The sequence below is a fragment of the Emys orbicularis genome, chromosome 6, assembly GCF_028017835.1.
Source record: "Emys orbicularis isolate rEmyOrb1 chromosome 6, rEmyOrb1.hap1, whole genome shotgun sequence".
Lineage (NCBI taxonomy): Eukaryota > Metazoa > Chordata > Testudines > Emydidae > Emys > Emys orbicularis.
Genome location: NC_088688.1, coordinates 105,910,139 through 105,934,181, shown reverse-complemented (window position 1 = coordinate 105,934,181; position 24,043 = coordinate 105,910,139). Strand labels below are relative to the sequence as shown.

The window sequence follows — 24,043 nt, the reverse complement described above, 5'->3', positions numbered from 1 at the left end:
CCCCTTTTCATAGTTTTGTAACTCCTCTTACATAAAGGCATAAAGAAAGGAGAGTCGTAACCCCAGGCTGAGAACCTACTCTAGCCTCTCCCTTTCCCATAGTAAAAATAATCCTTTTTGTTCTGAAGTTTTGATAGCAAAACTATAAAATTCCTAAGAAGTTTGAGATCCCACCATTGTAAATACGAGATCACACAATAATGCGCCTATTGGATAGTCCTTTGTAAAATGACCTGTTTGTTAGGTACCAAAGATCTAAAACTATACAGGAGGTAGGGAAGAAAAAAGTTTAATTGCTGCATCTTCCTTTTCTCTTCAAACAAAACCATTCCCCTCTCCTCGAACAGAACCTAAGTATTTAATATACCATATGGTGTTTTGTGTTCCCATTCTTCTAAATGTATAGGTCAAAACTGAGTATTATATTTAACAAATTCCATAACTTTTCCACCAATACCTATAGTTTTTTGTACATTCGACTGGTAGAGCCAGTCATCCCAGTTGAATTCTTTATCAAATCTGAGTGAAATAAAAAAATTAGAGATAATTTTAATTAGTTTTGAGAGATTGTCTGTAGAGTACTGTGGATAAAGCCAATGTGGTCCTTTTCTTTGAGAAAAGGCCTAGTAGTTTTCAAATTGGCCACTAATAACATTGCAAAAATCTTAATCTTAATCTGTAATAGGCACATCCCTTGGTCTGTTTTTCCTTCTTTTGCAATCATTTGTGTGTGAGCATTTGTGACTGTAAAATGCATCTAGTAATAGGTGAGAACTAGTAGTGGGCTTAAATACATTGGCTAACAGTGGGTCAACTTTGGAGGTGATAACTTTATAGAGGTTTATGGAAAAATCAATCAGGAGTTTAATTAGTCTTCAGTTGTTTAATGGCACCAGTGATTTCTTGGCTTTCATATGAAGTAGCCAGTTCCTCTTTCTTTCTGTCTTTCTTTCTTTCCTCCAGTTTATATAGTTGTACAAAATGGTATAGAAGCTAACTTATATCAGTAGAATTGCTAGAATTCCCTTTACTTAAGTTTCTTTGTTGAGCTATTTTGGAAGGATCTTTTCCTGTTCCCTTGCAGATGCAAAGTCAGGATGTTTCCCTTCAAGAAAAGGTTTGTGTTTCAGTGAAAACATAGGTTTCAGAGTAGCAGCCGTGTTAGTCTGTATCCGCAAAAATAACAGGAGTACTTGTGGCACCTTAGAGACTAACAAATTTATTAGAGCATAAGCTTTCGTGGGCTACAACCCACTTCTTCGGATGCATATAGAGTGAAACATATATTGAGGAGATATATATACACACATACAGAGAGCATGAACAGGTGGGAGTTGTCTTACCAAGTCTGAGAGGCCAATTAACAGACTAACACGGCTGCTACTCTGAAACCTGTCATTATGCAAGGCACTGCATTTAGCCGTATGGAGTGGAAATCCATCAACTTCATGAAAAAACTCGTACAGATACAGACAGACATCATCTTCCTTTCCAAATGCAAGCAGATGGACATCATACCAAAAGGACTAAAGGTAAAAAATCCATTACAATCTACATATCACACAGACTATGCTGAGAGACTGTGTCACACACTCTCAAAGAAACTGCGAAACCACCTGATCAGCATCCTATACAACAAACAGGGAAAGATTAAGAATGAGCTCTCAAAACTGGATACTCTCATAAGAAACCAACCTTCCACACAAACTTCCTCATGGATAGACTTTACAAAAACTAGACAAGCCATTTACAAGACAAACTTTGCCTCTCTACAAAGGAAAAAGGACACTAAACTATCTAAACTGCTACATGCCACAAGGAGCCACAACAGTAGTTCCCTTAACCCACCCAGCAATATTGTTAACCTTTCCAGCTATACTCTTAGCCCAGCAGAAGAGTCTGTCCTATCTCGGGGCCTCTCCTTTTGTCCCTCCAGACCCACGAACATGATACAGTTCTGCGGTGACCTAGAATCCTACTTTCGACGTCTCCGACTCAAAGAATATTTCCAACATACCTCTGAACAGCATACTAACCCACAGAATCCCCCCTACCAGCACTACAAACAAAAGGATTCTGCGTGGACTCCTCCGGACGGTCGAAACAACAGACTGGATTTCTACATAGATTGCTTCCGTCAACGTGCAAAGGCTGAAATTGTGGATAAGCAACATCACTTGCCCCATAACCTCAGCCATGCTGAACACAATGCCATCTACAGCCTCAGAAACAACCCTGACATCATTATCAAAAAGGCTGACAAAGGAGGTGCTGTCGTCATCATGAATAAATTGGAATATGACCAAGAGGCTGCTAGACAGCTCTCTAACACCACATTCTACAGGCCATTATCCTCTGATCCCACTGAGGATTACCTAAAGAAACTACACCATCTGCTAAAAAAACTCCCTGACAAAGCACAGGAACAAATCTGTACAGACACATGCCTAGAACCCCGACCAGGGACATTCTATTTGCTACCCAAGATCCATAAACCTGGAAATCCTGGACGCCCCATCATCTCAGGCATTGGCACCCTAACATCAGGCTTGTCTGGTTATGTGGACTCTCTCCTCAGACCCTACGCTACCAGCACTCCTAGCTATCTTCGAGATACTACTGACTTCCTGAGGAAACTAGAATCCATCGGTGATCTTCCAGAAAACACCATCCTGGCCACTATGGACGTAGAAGCCCTCTACACCAATATTCCACACACAGATGGACTACAAGCTATCAGGAACAGTATCCCCGATAATGTCACAGCTAACCTGGTGGCTGAACTCTGTGACTTTGTCCTCACCCACAACTATTTCACATTTGGGGACAATATATACCTTCAAGTCAGCGGCACTGCTATGGGTACCCGCATGGCCCCACAGTATGCCAACATTTTTATGGCTGACTTAGAACAACGCTTCCTTAGCTCTCGTCCCCTAACGCCCCTACTCCACTTGCGCTACATTGATGACATCTTCATCATCTGGACCCATGGAAAAGAAGCCCTTGAGGAATTCCACCATGATTTCAATAATTTCCATCCCACCATCAACCTCAGCCTAGATCAATCCACACAAGCGGTCCATTTCCTGGACACTACTGTGCTAATAAGCGATGGTCACATAAATACCACCCTGTACCGGAAACCTACTGACCGCTACACTTATCTACATGCCTCCAGCTTCCATCCAGGACACACCACACGATCCATTGTCTACAGCCAAGCTCTAAGATATAACCGCATTTGCTCCAATCCCTCAGATAGAGACAAGCATCTACAAGATCTCTATCAAGCATTCTTAAAACTACAATACCCACCTGCTGAAGTGAAAAAACAGATTGACAGAGCCAGACGAGTACCCAGAAGTCACCTCCTACAAGACAGGGCCAACAAAGAAAATAACAGAACACCACTAGCTGTCACCTTCAGCCCCCAACTAAAACCTCTCCAGCGCATCATCAGAGATCTACAACCTATCCTGAAAGATGATCCTTTACTCTCACAGATCTTGGGAGACAGACCTGTCCTCGCTTACAGACAACCCCCCAACCTAAAGCAAATACTCACCAGCAACCACACATCACTGAACAAAAACACTGACCCAGGAACCTATCCTTGTAACAAAGCCCGATGCCAACTCTGTCCACATATCTATTCAAGTGACACCATCATAGGGCCTAATCACATCAGCCATACCATCAGGGGCTAGTTCACCTGCACATCTACCAATGTGATATATGCCATCATGTGCCAGCAATGCCCCTCTGCCATGTACATTGGCCAAACCGGACAGTCTCTACGCAAAAGAATTAATGGACACAAATCTGACATCAGGAATCATAATACTCAAAAACCAGTGGGAGAACACTTTAACCTGTCTGGCCATTCTTTGACAGACCTGCGGGTGGCTATCTTAAAACAGAAAAACTTCAAAAACAGACTCCAACGAGAGACTGCTGAGCTGGAATTGATATGCAAACTAGACACAATCAACTCAGGGCTAAATAGGGATTGGGAATGGCTGAGCCATTACAAACATTGAATCTATCGCCCCTTGTAAATATTCTCACACTTGCTTCTTATCAAACTGTCTGTACTGGGCTATCTTGATTATCACTTCAAAAGTTTTTTTTTTTTTTTTCTCTTACTTAATTGGCCTCTCAGACTTGGTAAGACAACTCCCACCTGTTCATGCTCTCTGTATGTGTGTATATATATCTCCTCAATATATGTTTCACTCTATATGCATCCGAAGAAGTGGGTTGTAGCCCACGAAAGCTTATGCTCTAATAAATTTGTTAGTCGCTAAGGTGCCACAAGTACTCCTGTTATTTTAGTGAAAACATAAAATGTCGTGATTATACTGCCATAATGGAACAACTCGGTAAAACTTAACCTCATGTATATAATGCAACTTTATATTGTTTAACTCATTGGAACAACAAAAAGCTTTCCATGATTATAGTTGTATACACATCATGACCAGAAAGGAAGATGCTTTACTCACCCAATGGCAATTCACTGCTGCTTCAGGAACTTAACTCCTATAAGATTGTAATTAGAAGCAGTGAACACTTAAGCCTCAGTTCAGTAAAGCCCATAAGCAGTTATTTAACTTTTTATGTGTCATCCCAGTCACCTTTCTGAGATCTTACAATTGGCAATACAGCAGAAGCAAATATGTGTTCTTCTCTTGTCCTTGTGGACTAGATAAACAAGTCCAAACAAGTAATTTTATATAAAAGGTAGACTGGGGGCTGCAAAATATCTTGCTGCTAGTTATAGACTGCATAATATGAAACAATTACTAAGCAATGGCTCTTGTGTACAATACTGTATGACACTGATGTCACTCACATCCTGAATACAGTAAATAAACTATATAAACGATAGAAAAGAAAACTACAATGGTAGAAAAAGAAAAAGAAAAAGGGTGGTAAGATAACTGTCATTGCCAGAAAAAACAGTTCACTTGACTCTCATTCTCTTTTGCAGATTTTTGTTGTTGTTGAAAGGAGAAACAAAGCCTCTTTTTGCCAACAAGTGAAGGGGACATGGAAACCCCTTGCTTTCTTTTCTCTGGCACCAGGGATTCACAAAGAGAAGAACCCCTTTTGGACATGCCCTGAATTTATATTTAAGGCCACTCAACATGACAAGAAGTAAAATCAAGTCCACCAAAAACAAAGGACAATTTGTAATTGGCTTGTACTGATCTCCCTACCATTATCTTGCCTCATTTCCTTAAAATCTTTCATTTTGTGTTACCTGCACCCAAGAGTGTTAACTCCACTTCTGCAAATCTATGGACTGTGTTCATCCACCCTGTCACAGTATCCCAGGGCTGTTCCTGCGACTCTCTATATAGTTAAGTTCAGAGAAAAGCCCTGGTACTGGGACTTCATACAAACCTGACTTGTGTGCTGGTTTACAACTGATTTACCCTATTGTATGGGTTTCTACTATTATTTAAGACTTACTACTACACTGACGGTGCATCCAGTTAAATCAGTCTGCCATTTGGACATGAAGAAAAATTGAGTTCCCAGAACTGTTAGCTGTGCAATCACCTAGCAGCAAGACCACTATGACCACAGTTTGAGGTCTCATGGATAAATCAGTGTTGGGAAGGTTGGTCAAGGCTATGATAGTAAAAGAAACTGTCCTACTGTTCTTTTCATAAACTGGGGTTTTTGGCTGTATTGATGATCCCTTCACACTGGTTTCCATTCCTCCCAAATAAACTTCACTCCCTTGTTCTTGTAACTGGGTGTTCTTACTGTGTTCTATGTCACTAATTGTACAAGTTATACTGTGTACTGAAAGGGTTCTAAGACCAAGTGGCACCCAAAACATACATGACCTCTTGAAACCTGGAGGCACCCTGCAGAAAACCCAATGAATAGATGACACTGTTGTCTGTGAACAGATGATGCCACAGACAAGGTAGTACTATTCGAACAGAAAGACCTGATCACTCCTTATACACAAGTCAGGTGTTATCTAGTGGAATAGGGATTACACTGTAAACAGAAGAGTGCATGCATGCATGCACACAAGAGGCTTAGCAAAATAGATACAAGATATTATTGCTGGATATAGATATTACATACATAGATATCATATATATACACACACTTTTTAAATTCAAAATCCTCATTAAGCACTCTGTATCTTACCTTTTATTTATCCTAACTTCTTTATGGAGGCAACATATTGAAAATGTGGATGTTGAAAAATTCCATGGGTATAACAGTCAGGGAGCACGCGTCTGACCTGAACCTTTGTGAGTGAAGTTAACGATAATAAAATGTGTATTTCTTTGGTTACTAGAACATAGAAGAAGATAACAGTAATTTTACAACCAGCATCTCTCTGCTTAGAATGTGTGTAATCTCTACAAAGGGACTTTTCATTCAGAGGAACTTTTAAAAGAGAATTTGTAGAGTCGGTATTATCTAACGGAAAAAGAAATCCATTAAAGTGATGCAAAGGAAAAGCAAATCATGTTCTCTCAATATCTAGACCAGTTAGGATGCCAGTTATTGATTTAGTCTGGGGTACAGGAATACTAAATCTTCCTCTGTATTCATGGCACAATATATATTTTGCAACTCCTTTTATGATGATTTAGTTTCTATATATTTTTTAAATCACCCCATTTAAAAATGTAAGAATTCTTCTGTCGACCTAGCTTTGTCTATAGTGTGGGTTAGTGTGACCTAAGTATGTCACACAAGATGTGAAATTTTTCACAGCCCTGTGTGACATAGATAGCTTGACCTAAGTTTTAGGTGTAGACCAGGTTAATTGGCTTCTCAGATAGAACCCGCTAGTTTGCTGATCAGGTTGTTTCTTATCTTTATTTTCTGTGAGGTGTTGTATGGTGTTCCTTGAAAGTCATGGTACGGTCCAGTGTAACACCTAGATACACAGGCATTAAGCCACAGTCCAGCCTATGTCCATTCAGGAAGATGTTAAGCTGTTTACTGACCTTTATGTGGTATAAATGTAAGCAGGGGTATAATGCAGTTATGTTCCTGTCATATACCCTGAAAGTACCCTGCTCTAGCAGGGAAAACCAAAGCTGCAACTAGCAAGCCATATCTCTCAGACCTTGGCCAGCATGGACTCTCAAACAATCACAGGGATTCAATGCTGATTAATGCACATTAGATTCCCATAATGACACCTGAACAAAGTGAAAGGGCTCAAAACATTCCAACATGCTTTCCAGAGATATTGGGCAAAGTCTTGCTCATGTGAATAATCCCATTGTGACTTCATTACATAGTAAAGAGGGCAGAATTTAGTTCATCTCTCCAGGCCAAGTCTTTGTCAATGTAGTTGGTATCTAAGCAATATTAACAACAATGTTTTACTTTGCCCTTTTCTCTAGCTTCTGTTTATAGAATCATAGAATCATAGGACTGGACGGGACCGCGCGAGGTCATCTAGTCCAGTCCCCTGCACTCATGGCAGGACTAAGTATTATCTAAACTAGTGGTTCTCAAACTTTTTTTTTTGCGGACCACTTGAAAATTGCCGAGGGTCTCGGTGGACCACTTATTTCCAAATGTTGCTTGTACTGTTAGCTAACTATTGTAAAGCGCTTTGGATAAAAGCGCTATATAAAAAAAACCCTTAATAATAATTAACATTTGTTGTTCTACAAATAAAAGCACACAACTCATATTTTAATATCAGTAGTCTTACCTTTCTAATGTGATGAATGTGCCCTCTCTCCCGCGCCGTGGCAGCCCCGGAGCTGGGGCTGGGAAGGAGGGGGGTCTCTCCCCCGCTGCGGCAGCCCCCGAGCTGGGGCTGGGAAGGAGGGGGGTCTCTCCCTGGCAGTTGCAGTCTTGGAGCTGGGGAAAGTCACCTCTTTCTCTAGCCACTGCAGCCCGGCATGTCCCAATTCCCCCCACCTCCTCTTCTCACCCCACTGCCCCCTCCCACCTATTCCCTCCAAGGCCACCACCTCACCTTACATGTGTGTCTTCTCCAGAGTCCAGGCATCTAATTAGTGGAGCCACGCCTGCGCGGCTCCACTAATTAGGTGGGTGGCCCTTCATTTTTTTGTGTGCAGCCGCCCAGGCGCGCACCTTAGAGGGAACTATCTGTGGACCACTTGAATGGAGCTCGCAGACCACTGGTGGTCTGTGGACCACAGTTTGAGAACCTCTGAAAACCATCCCTGACAGGTGTTTGTCTAACTTGATCTTAAAAATCTCCAGTGATGGAGATTCCACAACTTCCCTAGGCAATTTATTCCAGTGCTTAACCACCTGACAATTAGGAAGTTTTTCCTTATGCCCAACCTCAACCTCCTTTGCTGCAATTTAAGCCCATTGCTTCTTGTCCTATCCTCAGGGGTTAAGAAGAACAATTCTTCTCCCGCCTCCTTGTAACAACCTGTTATGTACTTATCGTATTACTAATACAAAGACAATTTTCAATATCAATTTATTTTTCATTATTTGTATTGTTGACTTCTGTCTGTCTCTCAGCTTGGGCAATGAGACCAAACTAGTCCTTTTTCACTTTTGTTTACAGGACGCTTCTAGTCAATTTCCAGTATTGCCAACACCAAGTGTTCAAAAATCATGTGTCAGGCCTCTAAAAATTAGCTTAAAATCAGGAAATTAAAAAAAAAAATCTAGTTCTTTTTATTTGCCTTCTCATTTCTGACCCTTTAGGGTTCATTTGGATCACATTTTCAAACTTTTCTTTGCAGCCCTAAGGACTAGCACCGGTTTTTTGTTTTTGTTTTTTTTAAGAATGAGCTGAGATTCTCATGTAATCAAGGGACTCCAAGAGCTGGGGCTTTAGGAGAATACCAAGTATTAAGAGACTTGCATAAAATCATGAGAGTAGCCCAGCGGTTTGGGCGTTCACTTGAGAGGAAGCAGATCCCTATTCAAATCCCTTCTTCTCATCAGGCAGAGGGGGAACTTGAACTAGGGTCTTCCATGTCTCAGGTGAGCACTCTAACCCAGAGGTGGGCAAACTATGGCCTGCGGGCCACATCCAGCCCACGGGATCCTCCTGCCCGGCCCCTGAGCTCCTGCCCCAGGAGGATTGCCCCCGGCCCCTCCCCTGCTGTTCCCCCTCCCCCGCAGCCTCAGCTCACTCCGGCGCCGGCGCAATGCTCTGGGCGGCGGGGCTGCGAGCTCCTGGGGCAGCGCAGCTGCAGAGCCTAGACTGACCCGGTGCTCTGTGCTGTGCGGTGGCATGGCTGGCTCCAGCCAGGCGGCGTGACTGTAGCACTACCAGCCACCGGTGCTCCAGGCAGCGCGGTAAGGGAGCAGGGGGAGTTGGATAGAGGGCAGAGGAGTTCGGTGTGGTGGTTTAGCAGGGGGCAGGGGTGTGGATAGGGGTTGGGGCGGTCAGAGGGCAGGGAACGGGGGGTTGAATGGGGGCAGGGGTCCCGGGGGGCAGTCAGGAAGGAGAGGGGGGATTGGATGGGGCAGTGGGGGGCAGTCAGGGGCAGGGGTTCCGGGGGCGGTCTGGGGACGGGGAATGGGGGGGTTGGATGGGGCAGGAGTCGGGGGGGGGGCATCGTCAGGGTGCAAGAAGCAGAAGGGTTCGGATAGCGGGCAGGGCCGCGCCACGCCTGGCTGTTTGGGAAGGCACAGCCTCCCCTAACCGGCCCTCCATACAATTTTAGAAACCCGATGCGGCCCTCAGGCCAAAAAGTTTGCCCGCCCCTGCTCTAACTACTGGAATAAAAGTTATGAAGGCAGTCCTCCTTTCCCCCCCACCCCAGATGTTTTGTGTAGAGCTAAGCGGCCTTTGAGCACATCTTCCACATTGGGCCCTGCAGATGAATTAGGCAGAGGAGCACCTATCTTCCCTCTTCTCCCCGTAGTTTATGAATCTCACCAGGGCTTAGGCATCCATATGCCAAGAGTGAGACAGCAGTGTGTATTCCCACAGCAGAAATTTAGGTGCCCTGGGAACTTTTACAGCAAAAATTTAGATGCAGAGTGAGTTTAGGCACCTACAGGGTCAGGTGGCAGCTGAGTGGGGTTTTTGGGAATGCCAGTGACACCTGTATCGGTACCTGAGGAGTCTAAGTCCCTTTGTGAATCTAACCCTATGTTTCTTTTTGTTGCTCTTGGACTTTGTGGGCCTTGGAAGGGTGTAACGATGCTGCTTTTGGTGGGACACTTCTGAGAGTGTCAATTCAGGACAAATTGCTTAGAGCAGGGTGATTACAGCCCAAGGCTGGGGTTCCTTTGCACACCAAGGCAAACCAAACCAGCCAGACAGAGATGACTTTGGTTTTACCCCACTGGCTAACCATAAGTCATACAAGCAATTCCCTTAGACACTCCAGTACCCAGTATCACCACCAATGCCACTCGTTATGGGGACGAATGGTTATGAAAACCAACACCCCAGTAAAAGAAAAAAGGTTCTCCCGATCCCAAAGGACCAAGCCCCAGACTCAGGTCAATATACAAGTTAGATCTTACCCACAAATCATGCTGTTGCCAATCAATCATTTAGAATCTAAAATCTAAAGGTTTATTCATAAAAAGAAAGAAATATAAATGAGAGCTAGAATTTGTTAAATGGAATCAATTACATACAGTAATGGCAAAGTTCTTGGTTCAGGCTTGTAGTAGCGATGGAATAAACTGCAGGCACAAATCAAGTATCTGGAGTACATCCACAGCTGGGATGGGTCATTCAGTTCTTTGTTCAGAGTTTCAGTTTGTAGCAAGGTTCCTCCAGAGGCAAGAAGCAGGATTGAAGACAAGATCAAGGAGATGCAGCAGCCTTTTATAGGCTTTCTCTTATGGGTGGAAACCCCTTGGTTCTCCTGTGAAAGATCACAGCAAGATGGAGTTTGGAGTCACATGGGCAAGTCACATGTCCATGCATGACTCAGTTCTTTACAGGCCGATGCCATTGTTTACATGTTAGTTTGAACGTTCCCAGGAAATCTCAGATGTGTATTGGCGTCTCCCAAAGTCCATTGTCAGATAAGTGTTTCTTGACTGGGCACTTCCTGAGAATAGTCCCTTCTCAAGAAGCTGACCAAATGTTTCACTGAGGCTACTTAGAATCAAAACAGATTAAGATACAAGTACATAGCCAATATTCATAACTTCAACTACAAAAATGATACACACATACAGCTAGCATAATCATAATCAGCAAATCATAACCTTTCCATAGACACCTTACACAACAACCTTTGTACAATATATGCTGCAAATATATAATAGTGGTTGCAACAATGATCTATACAATCACAGGTTATGTCAGTAATGTCACAAAGGGGTGGAACTGTTATGTGATCTAGCTGGAGGCCTATGTCATCTCAGCCTGGAAGGTGTTGGAGGGTGGGGAGAGCAGCCAAAGACCAAGAGGGAAATGTAGGCTGTGACATGCTATAAAGGGTGTGCTTGGGAGGGCACATGGCCATGCTCAGCTTCTGTCTATCTTATATTGTGCTCATCACTGTGCTAATTTTCAAAGCACCCATAACGAACTTGAGAATGGATTTGACTAAACTCAAGCCAACTTTGGGGACGTTAGTGTTAAAAAAAATCTTGACTGTGGGGAGAAAGTTTTTAATTCCTGAATTAATCCTGGAACAATCTTTATTGTTTACTTCATCTCTAGCAGACTCACTGTAACGCTGTTTATCTGAAAATATAGGTGTTTACATCATAGGCGTATATTTTAACACATTCCATATTTAAAGGAAGAGGTCTTGTACAGAAAATGTGTGCCTAAAAACTTGAATCAACAATCAAACTCCCACTTTTTGTTACTCTAAACTCAACCACAGTAGGACAGGAAAGTTCAAAGTTTCAACTTCACATTGCTGCCAAAATACATGAGTCCCATCTCTTTGGATTGAGGCAGTTAAATCCCACTGTGATGATGGAGTTCAGGCTGCAAGAAAAGTTCAAGTTGGGCTGACTCTGCAGTACCACCCTAGAATGCAATGTGCAGTATCTATTTTGTATTCCCCAAAGCTGGGAATTTATAGCAAACACTGCTTTTGGGAACAGTGTTAGCAGCTGAAAAACTGCAGTATAAAGTAGCCTCTTAGTAACTCTTAGCTAATACCACAATGCAAGCAGAAAATAAAGTAGTATTTTGCTTGCTCATCTGAAGTGGTTTTAGAATTGTCAGATTTAAAATAGAGTAAATAGCAATATTGTTAAATCTCATGGTTAACTGTTTAAAACAAACACAAAAACTAAGAGCAGAAAAACTGTATTTGTTTTGTTTTTAAGAAATAGAATACCTGTAAAACGTATTATGCATATTATCTTAAATAAACAATCTACCTGTAAACTAGAGAAAATGTTTTAAATTGTTGTAATTTTTTGTCTAAATAGGCATGTTCCCCCATGAAAACTAGTGTATCTAATTGTTAAAACAAAGGACCGAGAATCATAAATCTTGTGATCTTTAGTCCCAGCTCAGACTGGGGGCCTGGTCTAAAGCCCATTGAATCAACACCTGAATCAGGCTATTGTTGTGTGACCTTTAGTAAATCACTTAACCTTGCTATGTGTCAGTTTCATCATCATGTAAAAAGGGGATAGTTGTACTTGCCCACTTTTGCAAAGTGCTTGAGATTTCATCTTGAAGGTGCTATCTATTTTCAAAGTTAAAGCCTTATTTAATTCCACACCATTGTCAGAACCAGAGCCAGATTGAGCCTCCTAGGCACACCACAACATAGGCACCTGCACTGCGACTCTATCACATGGCCCTACTTCTGCTGTGTCCCCTCTACATTTTTAGTGGTAGTAGCAGGGCCTCCACCTGACCTCCCAGAGAGGCTGGGGTAGTGACACAGGTCACTCCTGCTCTCCCCCAAAGAGCAAAAGCAGGGCCCCTCTAGAGAGGAAAGAATGGCAGCAGCCAGGGCTCTAGTATTTACCCCAGCAGCTGTGGTGAATCTACTTGGATGAGTGGGCCAGGCTGTGGCACTGTCCTCCTACCACACACAAAGTCCTCTGTTGGGGTGGTATTTGCTAGAGTCCACACAACTGAGATAACAGCCTATGATGATGTAAGGGGCAGTTCAGCCCCCTCAGCTATTGTTTCAGGCTGCCTGAAGATACAGACGGATGTCATGGCATTGGTTATGCTCGCCTCTTGTTTTCAAGTTTTTCTTCTCAACCATGAGGGCTAGAACCTTTTTTTTTTTTAAGTTGAAATTCTAACATAATTATTATTCCAAGAGATTCCAAGTGATTCCAAGAGACAGAGCTCTAGGCATGGGCCTGTAGTACCTATTTCTAAATCTGTCCCTTGCCAAAACTAATATCACATCTGCAGGCACTAATAGGATTTGAGAGCACACAGCACCTCACAAGATCAGGACTGTTGAATTGGAGGTAAGGATGTACTGGCTATGTCCAACCATACTGAGAAAGCCCATTTGCTGGATGGATCACATAAACCATTCATAATGGCACTAAACTGAGGTCAGACTATGGTTCTTAGTCTAAAAATGTGTTACTAAAAAACAATAAAAACAAATTTTTATTTCCTTTAAATATGTTCTTAACCGATAAAATGAGCCAGATACACCAAACCTGAAACCCAAAAAAGAATTCATCTTGACTGGGGCAGAAAAAGACATCACTAATTACTCACCTGTAAGGTTTCTGATGCAGAAGGTCCTACTTGTAGGGACTGCTGAGGGGAAGTACTGAAACAATGCATCTTCTTGCCCAACCTGATTCCTAGCCTGGCTCCTTACAGCTGCTTTTCTTCATCACCAGGTCTCCTCTTGATGAGAGTATTGCTACTTGAGCACTCACCAAGTTTTGCAGCAGGGCATGCCAGTGTAAATCCTGAATCACAACAATGCTTGTAAAGCTGATCTTTAATATATGGGATGAATGTACAGCGGGGTTCTTGTGTGTATTTGTGTATCATGTGGTGTATGCACAGAATGGGCTGGTAAGGGTGAAGGATGTGTGGGTGTGTGTTGCCAGCTACCATCCCTAGGGCTAAGAAGAGCCTCATATGTGTCCTCTAGTGAATGCATGAAGTCTGGGTGGTCCTAGACTCTGCTGTCCCTTCCAGTTGCCACTCCTAGGGTTATGAAGGGCATCATCTCTTGTGCATTCAGCCTGGGTGGCCGTGTCCTCTTCATGCCCTTTCAGAGCTCTAATGCAGATCTCCACCCTTTTATTTTTCAAATAACCCCTCTATAACCAGGTGACTTTCCTAGTTATTCTATGAAACAATCTATGCAACACATGTAGGGTCAACATTCACCCCCTTCCCTGGGATTCAACTTTGTTAAGAAACAAATCCCAGTTTAGACAACATAAAATCCAGTCCCAAGGCTTAGCTATTGAGCCCATCTCCTAAATTCATGATCTGCTTCCTTCTTTTAATTACTTCCAGCTGGAGATCCCTCCCTCCAGGCCTGATATTGCTGGCAGGTATTGTTGGGTGGGGCCAGTTTCACCCCCATATCCAAGACAGATTATTAACCTCCTCCTTCCCTGGTGCTGTGTGGGTTTGTTTATTTCCTCTCACTCTCATTTATCCCACTGCATAAAGAGACGTGTCCTAAGGGCTGCAGTTTCTGAGTGATGTGACTATGTCTGAATTTAATATTTGGCTTACACTTAAAAGTTATATTGGCAGACCTACATCAGTCATGGGAGTGAAGACACACCCCAACCTAGTTATGCTGACCAAACCCCCAGTGTAGACACAGCTATGTCAATAAAAGTGTGCTTCTGCCGAGGTACCTTACATCGTGCAGAGAGGTGGTGTTCCTACACTGACAGAAAAACTCCATCTGTTGTTGTAGGCCGTGTCTACACTAATGGGCTATGCCTGCACAAGGTCTGTAGTGTAGATATAATCTAAGATTTCATTTTAAAAGACAAAATTGCCAGCCTTTGTGGTTATGAAGAAAAACTTGAAAATGTAATTTCCAGTGCAATGATGTCTGTTTGAGTCTTCAGGCAGCCTGAAACAACAGCTCTAGTTACCTCAATGGTCTTTTAACACCAACTCCCACAGTTTTGGGAAGCCCCACCAGGCCCACCCCACCTGAGGTCTATGGGTGGCAGGAGAAGAAAACAGTAGAATCCACCTGGGTAGCTATACCCTGGTGCTTTGCTAAGTGCTGAGGGCCTCTTGATGTCACTTGTGCCTGTCCAGGGGGCAGAGAAGATTCCTGTTGCTTCTCTTTCTTCACACGAAGGAGTGAGTACCTGTCACTGACATTCTAAGTGAGGGTGAATCCAAGGCATGGGGTGGGACCAGGTGTGCCTAGGGCACTGAATTGTCTCAATCCAGCAATGATTTTATTAGAATCATAGAATCGAAAATGCAGGGCTAGAAGGGACTTCGAGAGGTCATGTAGTTCATCCCCCCATGCTGAGGGAGGACCAAGTTCTGTAACATTTTGACTTTATTATACTTTTGACAGACCACATAATCGTGGTACTTATTTACTGCCATAACCAAAGGACTTGAAAAATAACTCCTATTACACAGAATTCAAAGAGGGGCTTTAACATTATTTAGTTTTAAAAAACTGACTGGTGGGGAGTGTATCTTGAATTCAGCATTTAAACAAGACATTTTCATGTAAGTGAATTTCCAAGGGTATACTGTATATTTGAGATCTGTATAAATTGGTAATTGTAAAATGTTTTAGGACTTTCCAGGTGTTAGCAACAGTCTTGACAATCTTGGTTTCTATTGTTTACTGATGTTAAGGTGTTACTTCCCTTTGGTGTTGGATTGCTTTGCACAAAACGGTTGATTGTAGGGAGGAGGGAAGGGGAGTTGGCAAAAAGTAAACCTTTAAAACATAAAACTTGTTCGCAGAATAGCACTTTTAATTTAAAAGAAAATTAGTGTTATAATTCTGTGGATTTTTTTTTTGAATTCGTGATATTGGAGGCTGCCAGTAGGTGGCATCCTGTTTTGTTTCTTTGACGATTGTGCTTAAGAAAGTACTCTTGCTAACCAGCAAAAGCACTTTTATGTTGGTATAACTTTGTCTACAGCTAGTGCTTTTGCCAGTATAGAAATGAAATAAAAACACACCCCAAATGACATTACTATACCATCAAATGTTTATAGTAAAACCTGACCTAAGTTAAATGATGCTTCATTTGAAATAGATGCACATTAAAATGAACTATTTGGGCTTGAATAAGAATCTTGTATATGCTGATGTTCTTCTCATGCTGCTGCTGGCTGCAAATATAGGCGCTCTGAGATGACGATTTGGAAAGATGGGCTAGACTCATGCTAATCAGGATACCGGCCCTTATACCAGAACTGAGACTCTTGCATGGGAGGCTCTAAGGATTATCAAAGGAACTTGATGGATCAGAACAGTTTATCAAGGGGCTGGAAAACAAATATAAAAATGTTGGGCTACGGGCTGATAAAGACCTGTCAATTCCCCCCCCTTTGGGATAAGGAAGACTAAAAGTGATCAAGGGAAACACTCATTTCAAGTGTGATCCAAAAGTGCTTCCCTAGAGAAAACCATCATTAAAGAGAATGGAATTTCCCCCTGAACTAAAGCTTGCAGCAGCAGCAGCCCGTTGGAAGTCCCCCAAACCCCCTTTTTGGGAGATGAAGGATTTTACTTGTATGTTGTGCGGCAACACATTCAGGGCCCCACGTTTTCAGCGGTGTGTGGGAGTGCAGAGTGGGGGGACGGAAGAGGACGCACTTAAGTGCATTTGCAGAAGTCCACCGGCAGTGGAGAAGCAAAGGGAGGAAACGTGTATGCGAAGAGCTGGGCAGATACCCGTTCACATGGCTGCATTTACACGCCTTGTGCAATCATGGCTGAACTCCTGCATTCATGATTTTTGTGCAAAACGCCGGCACCCACGTGGCATTCCCCTCCCACTGGGGCGTCGCGGGGCCGGAGGGGGCAGACACGGGCGGGGGGAGGTTTATGGAACACTAGCGGCCACCCATTGACTTCAATGGTGGCTGAGTGCTGCCCCTGAGCACCTCACGCCGAAGTCAAGCCAAGCACCCTGTCTCCTCCCCTCCGTATCCAGCGGCTCTCAGTGCGCCAAGACCAACTGGATCCTGATCCGGCCCGAAGCCCCAGCGCCGGCTGGATCCAGCCCACGGCTGGCTCCGGTCCCACCCTTTCTAATGGTTAGGTCACAGGGCTGGATCTACAGCTGGGCCCCATCATCCTCGTTACACCGCCCCCCTCGCTACGCAGCGCTCACTCGGCCACCAGCTCGGCGCTGAGGGCGGCAAAGAGCGAAGCCAACGGCGCGAAAAAAACCACGCATGCGCGTTCGGGACGCATGAGCTGTCGAAAACGAAGCTAACCTTCCAACCCCTTCTCCCCACCGCTTGCTCTTTTGCTGTCCGTTAAACTGACGTCGTCGTCGTCATCGCGCTGCGTCCTTTTTTCTGCGGTTTCCGGCGCCGCCCGCGCACGGTCAATGCAAAAAAGAAAAGCAGGATAGTTTAATGTGCTTGGTTCACGGCAACTTTTTTTTCTGGAGCGGGCGGGCAGAAGGGGTGCAACCCCTTCCCCTAGGCCCAGAGCGGCGACCTGCTCCCCGAGCATGGCTTCCAGCAAACGCAAGGAGCCGCTCCCGGCGGCAGCAGCATCTCGGGTCCTGGAGCTGGAGGAAGAGCTCAGGAACCTGGCTGAGGAGCTGAGTCAGTGTCAGGTACCAGAGAGAGGGCAGGTCCTCCCGGCCCTGGGCAGGGCTGCGAGGGGGGGCAATACCCCCACGGAGTTCCCCCCCCCCCACCTGGGCACCGCCGGTTCTTCCTCCCCTGCTCGGCCTCCTCCGGGTTGGGACCTTCCAGCTCCGCACCGAGCGCCCATCCTGCTAGGGCTGCCTTGGTCCTTGCCCGCCCCTCGCTGCCTGGGCTAGGGAGGCCCTGAGCCCCCCTGCGGGCCGCCGGCCTCTGCCGCACCCCTTTGTGCCCGGGCCAGCGTTCAGCCGCCTGCGCCACCCCGGAGCTAGCTGCATTTCAGTGGTGCTGACTTGCCCCCCGCTCGCCCTGCTGGCTGCCCCCTGTTGGCAAGAGCAGCCCGGCAGTTCCCCCCCCCCCCCCCCCGACCAAGGTTAGGAGCTACACCTGCCTCCTTCTGTGCTGCATCCCAACCAGAATGACGAATCACGCCTGCGGTTGTGACAGCAATTTGATTGCACCGTTTTGGTCCTTGAATAAAGCCGCGTTGGCTTAAAAGCGAGGGTTTGTGGCACATGTGTCATGCATAATAATAATAAATTTGTTAGTCTCTAAGGTGCCACAAGTACTCCTGTTCTTTTTGCGGATACAGACTAACACGGCTGCTACTCTGAAATGTGTCATGCAGTTTCTTGAAATTCAAAGGGTGGCCTGCTGTCAAACACTACACAAAGCAGGGATAATGCATCATAGAGAGACACCTGAGTAATCTTGACAGTTATAGTTTAATCGCTTCTGTTTGGTAATATGCATATTTAATGAAAATAAGGAAGGATAAGACCTTACCACTGCACTCTGCTATAAATATTTGCCAAACAAGAAGAGGATTTTGGCAAGGGGGCTCAGCAATGGGGCAGTTGGGGTACTAGTTCCTTCCCACTCCTTTTGCAGAAGTTGGCCTGGTTGGGTCTCTCCAGGCTGTTGTTAACAGGGTCAGGAAGGCACAGGGAGAGAATAAAGCATCTCTATTAGACCCAGTGGATGTTAACATTGCTCACGCAGTATTTATACACCACTTCTATGCCCCGCAGATGTAGGAGTAGACAGCTAATGGAAGCATGGCTTCTCACAGAGCCTTATTGTGTGGGAATGATCCATGAGAGTAGCTATGTAGAGGCACAGGACACCCACAGATCTTGGGATCCTCACTCATTGCCTAAACGATGAAGGGAGAGTTAAATAAGCTCTCCTGATAATGAAAACTCAGTGAGTTTTCTCTTCCCCTTCACCTATGGGGGGAAAATTCACTAAGAGAAGACTCTATGCACTAACTTGTTGGCTGAACAGGAATTACAGAATAATTAAAATGAGTTATATCTGTAATGCACTTCACTTGAGTTTATTAAAATTGATTATATTCACATCAGAATAGAACAAATTGAGTTTCTTTTTTAACTAATTTATTTAGAAAGTTTTAACAAGTTTACAAATCATTGCCATGAAAATATCAGAGACAAAATAAACATTACAACAGTGAGGTTTTGTTTTGAGAAACATTATACAATAATATAATAATCAGATCTCCTTATTTAACAGGGTGTTTTCATGTTACACAGTGAGCATCTTTACACTACCTACAACAAGTTGAAAAATTGAGTTGCTAATCACACTGGCATTATAGCTTGACATTAAAGTAACTAGGGCTATGTCTCTACAGCAGTTGGAGTATGCGTCTGTGCACTGGTAGACTAACGCGCTAGCTCGGCTTGACCTAGTGCACTAAAATAGTGCAGTCACAGTGGCAAGCCCTAGTACAAACTCGCCCAACATCCTGGGTATGTATTTGGGTGCCTGTGCCGCCACAGCCATGCTGCTGTTTTTAGTGCGTTAGCTTGAGTGGAGTTAGCACAGGCAGACAGATGTGTTGGGAAGCACACTTCCAGCTGCTGTGGAGACATATCCTATAGTCATTCAAAAGCACCAATGGTAGTGAGACACCTAATTCCCATTGTAAATCATTGGGAGTTAGACATGTACATTTCCCCCTTCACAGACAACAGATTATATATTCATTCATTTACTTGTAGTAAATACATTCCCATTCCTCTCTTGTTGAGTTCATTCCAGCTGTAGTCAGGTGAACACCAAAATGAGATTTTTATTACCATATCTATAAACAGACACTTGTACTACACTCAGCTCTGAGCAGAACTATTCATTCAAATGCTTTTCCCCAAGTGGGATAAGAGAACAGAATGAAAGTACTTTCAGTATTGTCCCATCCTTTTGGGGAACCAGAAGGTATGGTTTACAACTACGGTACAGTGAATAGAGGAACATCTGAATTTTCATTTAGGTAGTCACATACTCTTAAAGCTGTAAATCTATGTGGCAGCAATTTACAGTTTCTGTTTTTTCAGATCTCTTCACAGTTTGCATATAATATGTAGGTCTGACTTTTAAACCATGAGTATATAGTTGTCTTAAAGAAAATTGAATATAAGAATGTTTAAAATGAATAAAAACCTTTATTTATATCTCTTGTTGCTTTCACATTTTCTATATATTAAAAAGCTTTGTTTAATATTATAGTATCGTAGTTTCTAACAGGATGGGAGGAAAGTGGGAGGTAGAAAGCATGGCAACTACAAGGTGGTCCCAATCATGACCGGTTTGTTTAATGAAATTCTATCTACCTATATTCCCATTGCAGTTTGAAGTGGATATGGCATTCTTCAGTTCCTGTCCTAAACTGGCGTGTACCATTGTTGTGTGCTGTTAAACAGCTACATTCTATACCACCAGAGTCTCAATTTTAGTAGTAAATTAAACTATACCTATTAATGTAGCTTGTAACATATTCAGGGTCTAATAGGATGAGTTGTTCTATATAAGTTATCTTAATGTTAGGCTTTCTTTGTAAACCTCTGGCAGTTTTCTTTGTATGCTATACTCCAAGAGATGTATCACTTTATAAAGACTAGCTGAATTGGAAAATTGCATGTAAGTATTATGTAAATGATTTTAAAGAGGAACTGGGTGGGTGGGGTTTATTTTCCTGTCCAACAAACAATTAAAGTTCCAAAATAAAGTCTACTTGGGGCCCAGTTTAACAGTTTTACCAGCACCCAAAATATATCCGAGCTAGAGCTGTTTGGAAATTTTACAAATTAATATTTTTCTGTTGGAAAAATATGGATTTGTAGAAATTGACATGTTCCCGCAGAATGTGTCAATTTTGATGAAACTTCCAACAGTAATCAGATAGGTTTCTGACATAAACTAGGCAGGTTTTCTGCCTCTTCTTCTCAGCAGTCCGATTGGTGAGCTGGAGCTCCCCAGGCTGGTGGGCTGCTGTGTAGTTGGGACTCCCCGTGCTGGTGGGCTCCCTAGGAGAGCAGTAATTTGTTTCCAAAACTGTGATATGTTCCCACAGCAGGAACATTTCAGAGTTTGTTTGAGACTAAATATTGAATTTCGGTTCCGTGGAAAACTTTAAGGTTTTGGGTTTTTATTGCAATTTGAGATCAAATATTTTCAAAAACTCTTGCATTTTGTTTTGCAGAACTGAAATTCAGTTTCTCAGCTAGTTCTAATCCTAACACTTAAACTAGAAACTCTTCCCATCCACACCTTCTCGTCAGGTCTGAATCACCTATCAGTTCCAGGCACTCCTGAGCCATCTTGAGCCTCCACAACCCTTTCACAAGGGTCAGGGTGACTTTCCTCCCCTTGTATTAGGGGTTCACATGTCATCCCAGGCAGTCTTTATCCTTACCTGATGAAACCTAACCACCGCTGCTGCTGTTCCCTTTCAGGTCTCCCAATGGGAGTACTCCTGATACTCCCTGTTCTCTTCCTAGTATTCCCTGTTCTCTTCAGGTAGGGAGGCAAGGGTGTCTGTCTCTCTGTGACTCTACTGGGAGATAGGACCTGCCTATTCTGCTGTCCCCATCCCACCAAGCCGAGATGTAATCCAGTCTCCATCACATGATAGGGGGAAACTAAGGCCTGGTCTACACTAACCCCCAAATTCGAACTAAGGTACGCAACTTCAGCTACGTGAATAACGTAGCTGAAGTCGACATACCTTAGTTCGAACTTACCGCGGTTCAGACGCGGTCCACACGCGGCAGGCAGGCTCCCCGTCGACTCCGCGGTACTCCTCTCGCCGAGCTGGAGTACCGCAGTCGACGGCGAGCGCTTCCGGGATCGATTTATCGCGTCCAGACCAGACGCGATAAATCGAACCCGGAAGTTCGATTGCCAGCTGTCGAACTACCGCGGTAGTGTAGACCTGGCCTTAGCATAGATGTAGTGTTGCCACCCCAGGTGTTCAAAAATCATGAATTAGTCTCCCCCAAAATCATGAGATTTAAAAAAACTCCAAACCCTCAAATATGTTTTGGATTCTTTTTATTCACCTTCTGCTTTATGAGCCTTCAGGGTACATTCACTTCAAACTGTCAGGCTCCTCTGCATAACCAGACAGCTAGAAACTTCTTTCATTTTTTAAAATGAAAACTGAGATTCTCCTGCCATCTCTTGACTCCAGGAATTGGGGCTTAAAGAAGAAGAATAAATATTGTGAGACTCATGATAAAATTGTGAGAGTTGGCAATGCTGTAGGTGATAGCTTGGCCTGGACCAGGGCCACTCCTAAAAGTACCACCAGCCTGTAGCAGGGGAAAAAGTTTTTCTGAGAAGTGGCATCATTGCATTGTAATCCTGGATTATCTAAAGCGAGGTGGGTAAAAATAAACTAGTAATCCAAAATGCCAATCCTATAGAATGCCAATTCTAATAAAACTCAGAAGGTAATTTATTTAGTTGAAGCTAAGTGCATGGCTGCTTTTATCACACTTTCATTAACCTTCAATGTGCTGGTAATTATGCATATGTTTTGTCTGTCTGCAAAAAAGCATTGCATAGAGGTCTCTATGGTCAGTTTAATGGCTAGCTTTAAATTTCAGTAATTTCCTTTTCCTTTATTCTTGATTCACTTAAATAGTGCTTTTCTTGCAAAGATCCACAAGCTGTTTAGGTTCCAAGAAAACACAGACTTAGGTGTAACATGTTGTTTTTCATTGAGATTTTACTGTTCCCATTCTATGGCTGGATTGATTTGGGAAGAAAAGGCATGCCAACGGTCATACAGTGAATTATGACATGTCGGTTCTCTGTTACTTGCTTTAGCTGCTGTATTCTGTTTTAGGTTTTTTTATGCTGCTGCCCATCACCTTGGTATCTGAGCATCTGCTATGTAAAATAAATAGTGAAATCTTTAGTAGGCTTCTTGGAGTCTCCAGCTGTTTTCTGTATTAAAAACTCTGACTAGGGTATTTTTTTCTTGTTATGTGGGTTTGGATATTTTGGTTGATTTGTTTGTGTCATAGGTTTATATCTATTTCTGTAGGCAGAAAATGCCATTACTGCAAGTGTCATTCTTGCTCGGGCAGGAAGGCTTTTTTGAAGTGGAAGGATTTGTCATGCTCTGTGAAGATGGTCAGGTTTGTGATTTGCTAAATCTGTGGAAGTTAGTTCTGTATCCTTATCGCCTTGGTTGAGAGTGCTATTTCTCCGGCTCTCATGTGCTTCTTCCTGGGTTTTGTGATCTGTGTTGTTCTAGAGAAGCACAATTGTCGGGGCAGTTAATACACAGGTAGTTTGGTCTTTTACATAGCTATGTCTTAAGCTATTACTTGCTTTGAAGATTAGGCCCATGGCCTTGAACTGTGATCTGAAACTGACTAGAAGCCGCTGGAGACACTTGAGCACAAGCCTGATGAGCTCACAGCAGCTTGGACCATGGAGAGAAGTATTACAATTCTCTCTGCAAAGCTAGTCATTCAGAGGCATGCTGCTGGCTGCTCACTTGTTCTTCAGCTAACAGAGATTAGGTGATTCTATTTTTCAGTTCTAAATATCATCTATTTTTTTCTTTTGAGTCTTTACAGTGAAGTTAAAATAAAAATGTCTAAACTTATATAAACTTTATTTGTAGACAGCTTTTGTTAAGTTGTTCTCCCTGATTGACATGCTGTTTCTACTAAGGCTTGGTCTACACTTACCCCCCAAGTCGAAGTAAGGTACGCAAATTCAGCTACGTGAATAACGTAGCTGAATTCGACATACCTTTCTTCGAACTTACCGCGGTTCAGACGCGGTCCACACGCGGCAGGCAGGCTCCCCGTCGACTCCGCGGTACTCCTCTCGTTGAGCTGGAGTACCGCAGTCGACGGCGAGCGCTTCCTGGTTGGATTTATCGCGTCCAGACCAGACGCGATAAATCGAACCCGGAACTTCGATCCCCAGCCGCCGAACTAGCGCGGCAGTGTAGACCAGCCCTAAGAATCAATGTGAAGGCCCCACTCCCTTGCAGTA

At 43.6% G+C, this 24,043-nt stretch overlaps 1 protein-coding gene across 1 annotated transcript in view; it reads left to right on the top strand.

Annotated features, from left to right (window-relative positions):
- Positions 1-17,559: 17,559 nt before the first annotated feature.
- CNTLN (centlein) overlaps positions 17,560-24,043 on the top strand; it is a 279,922-nt gene continuing 273,438 nt past the window's right edge. The window contains exon 1 of the mRNA XM_065406475.1: positions 17,560-17,688. Coding sequence (XP_065262547.1) covers positions 17,581-17,688 — 108 coding nt within the window. The 5' untranslated portion in view covers positions 17,560-17,580. The remainder of the gene's footprint in view (positions 17,689-24,043) is intronic.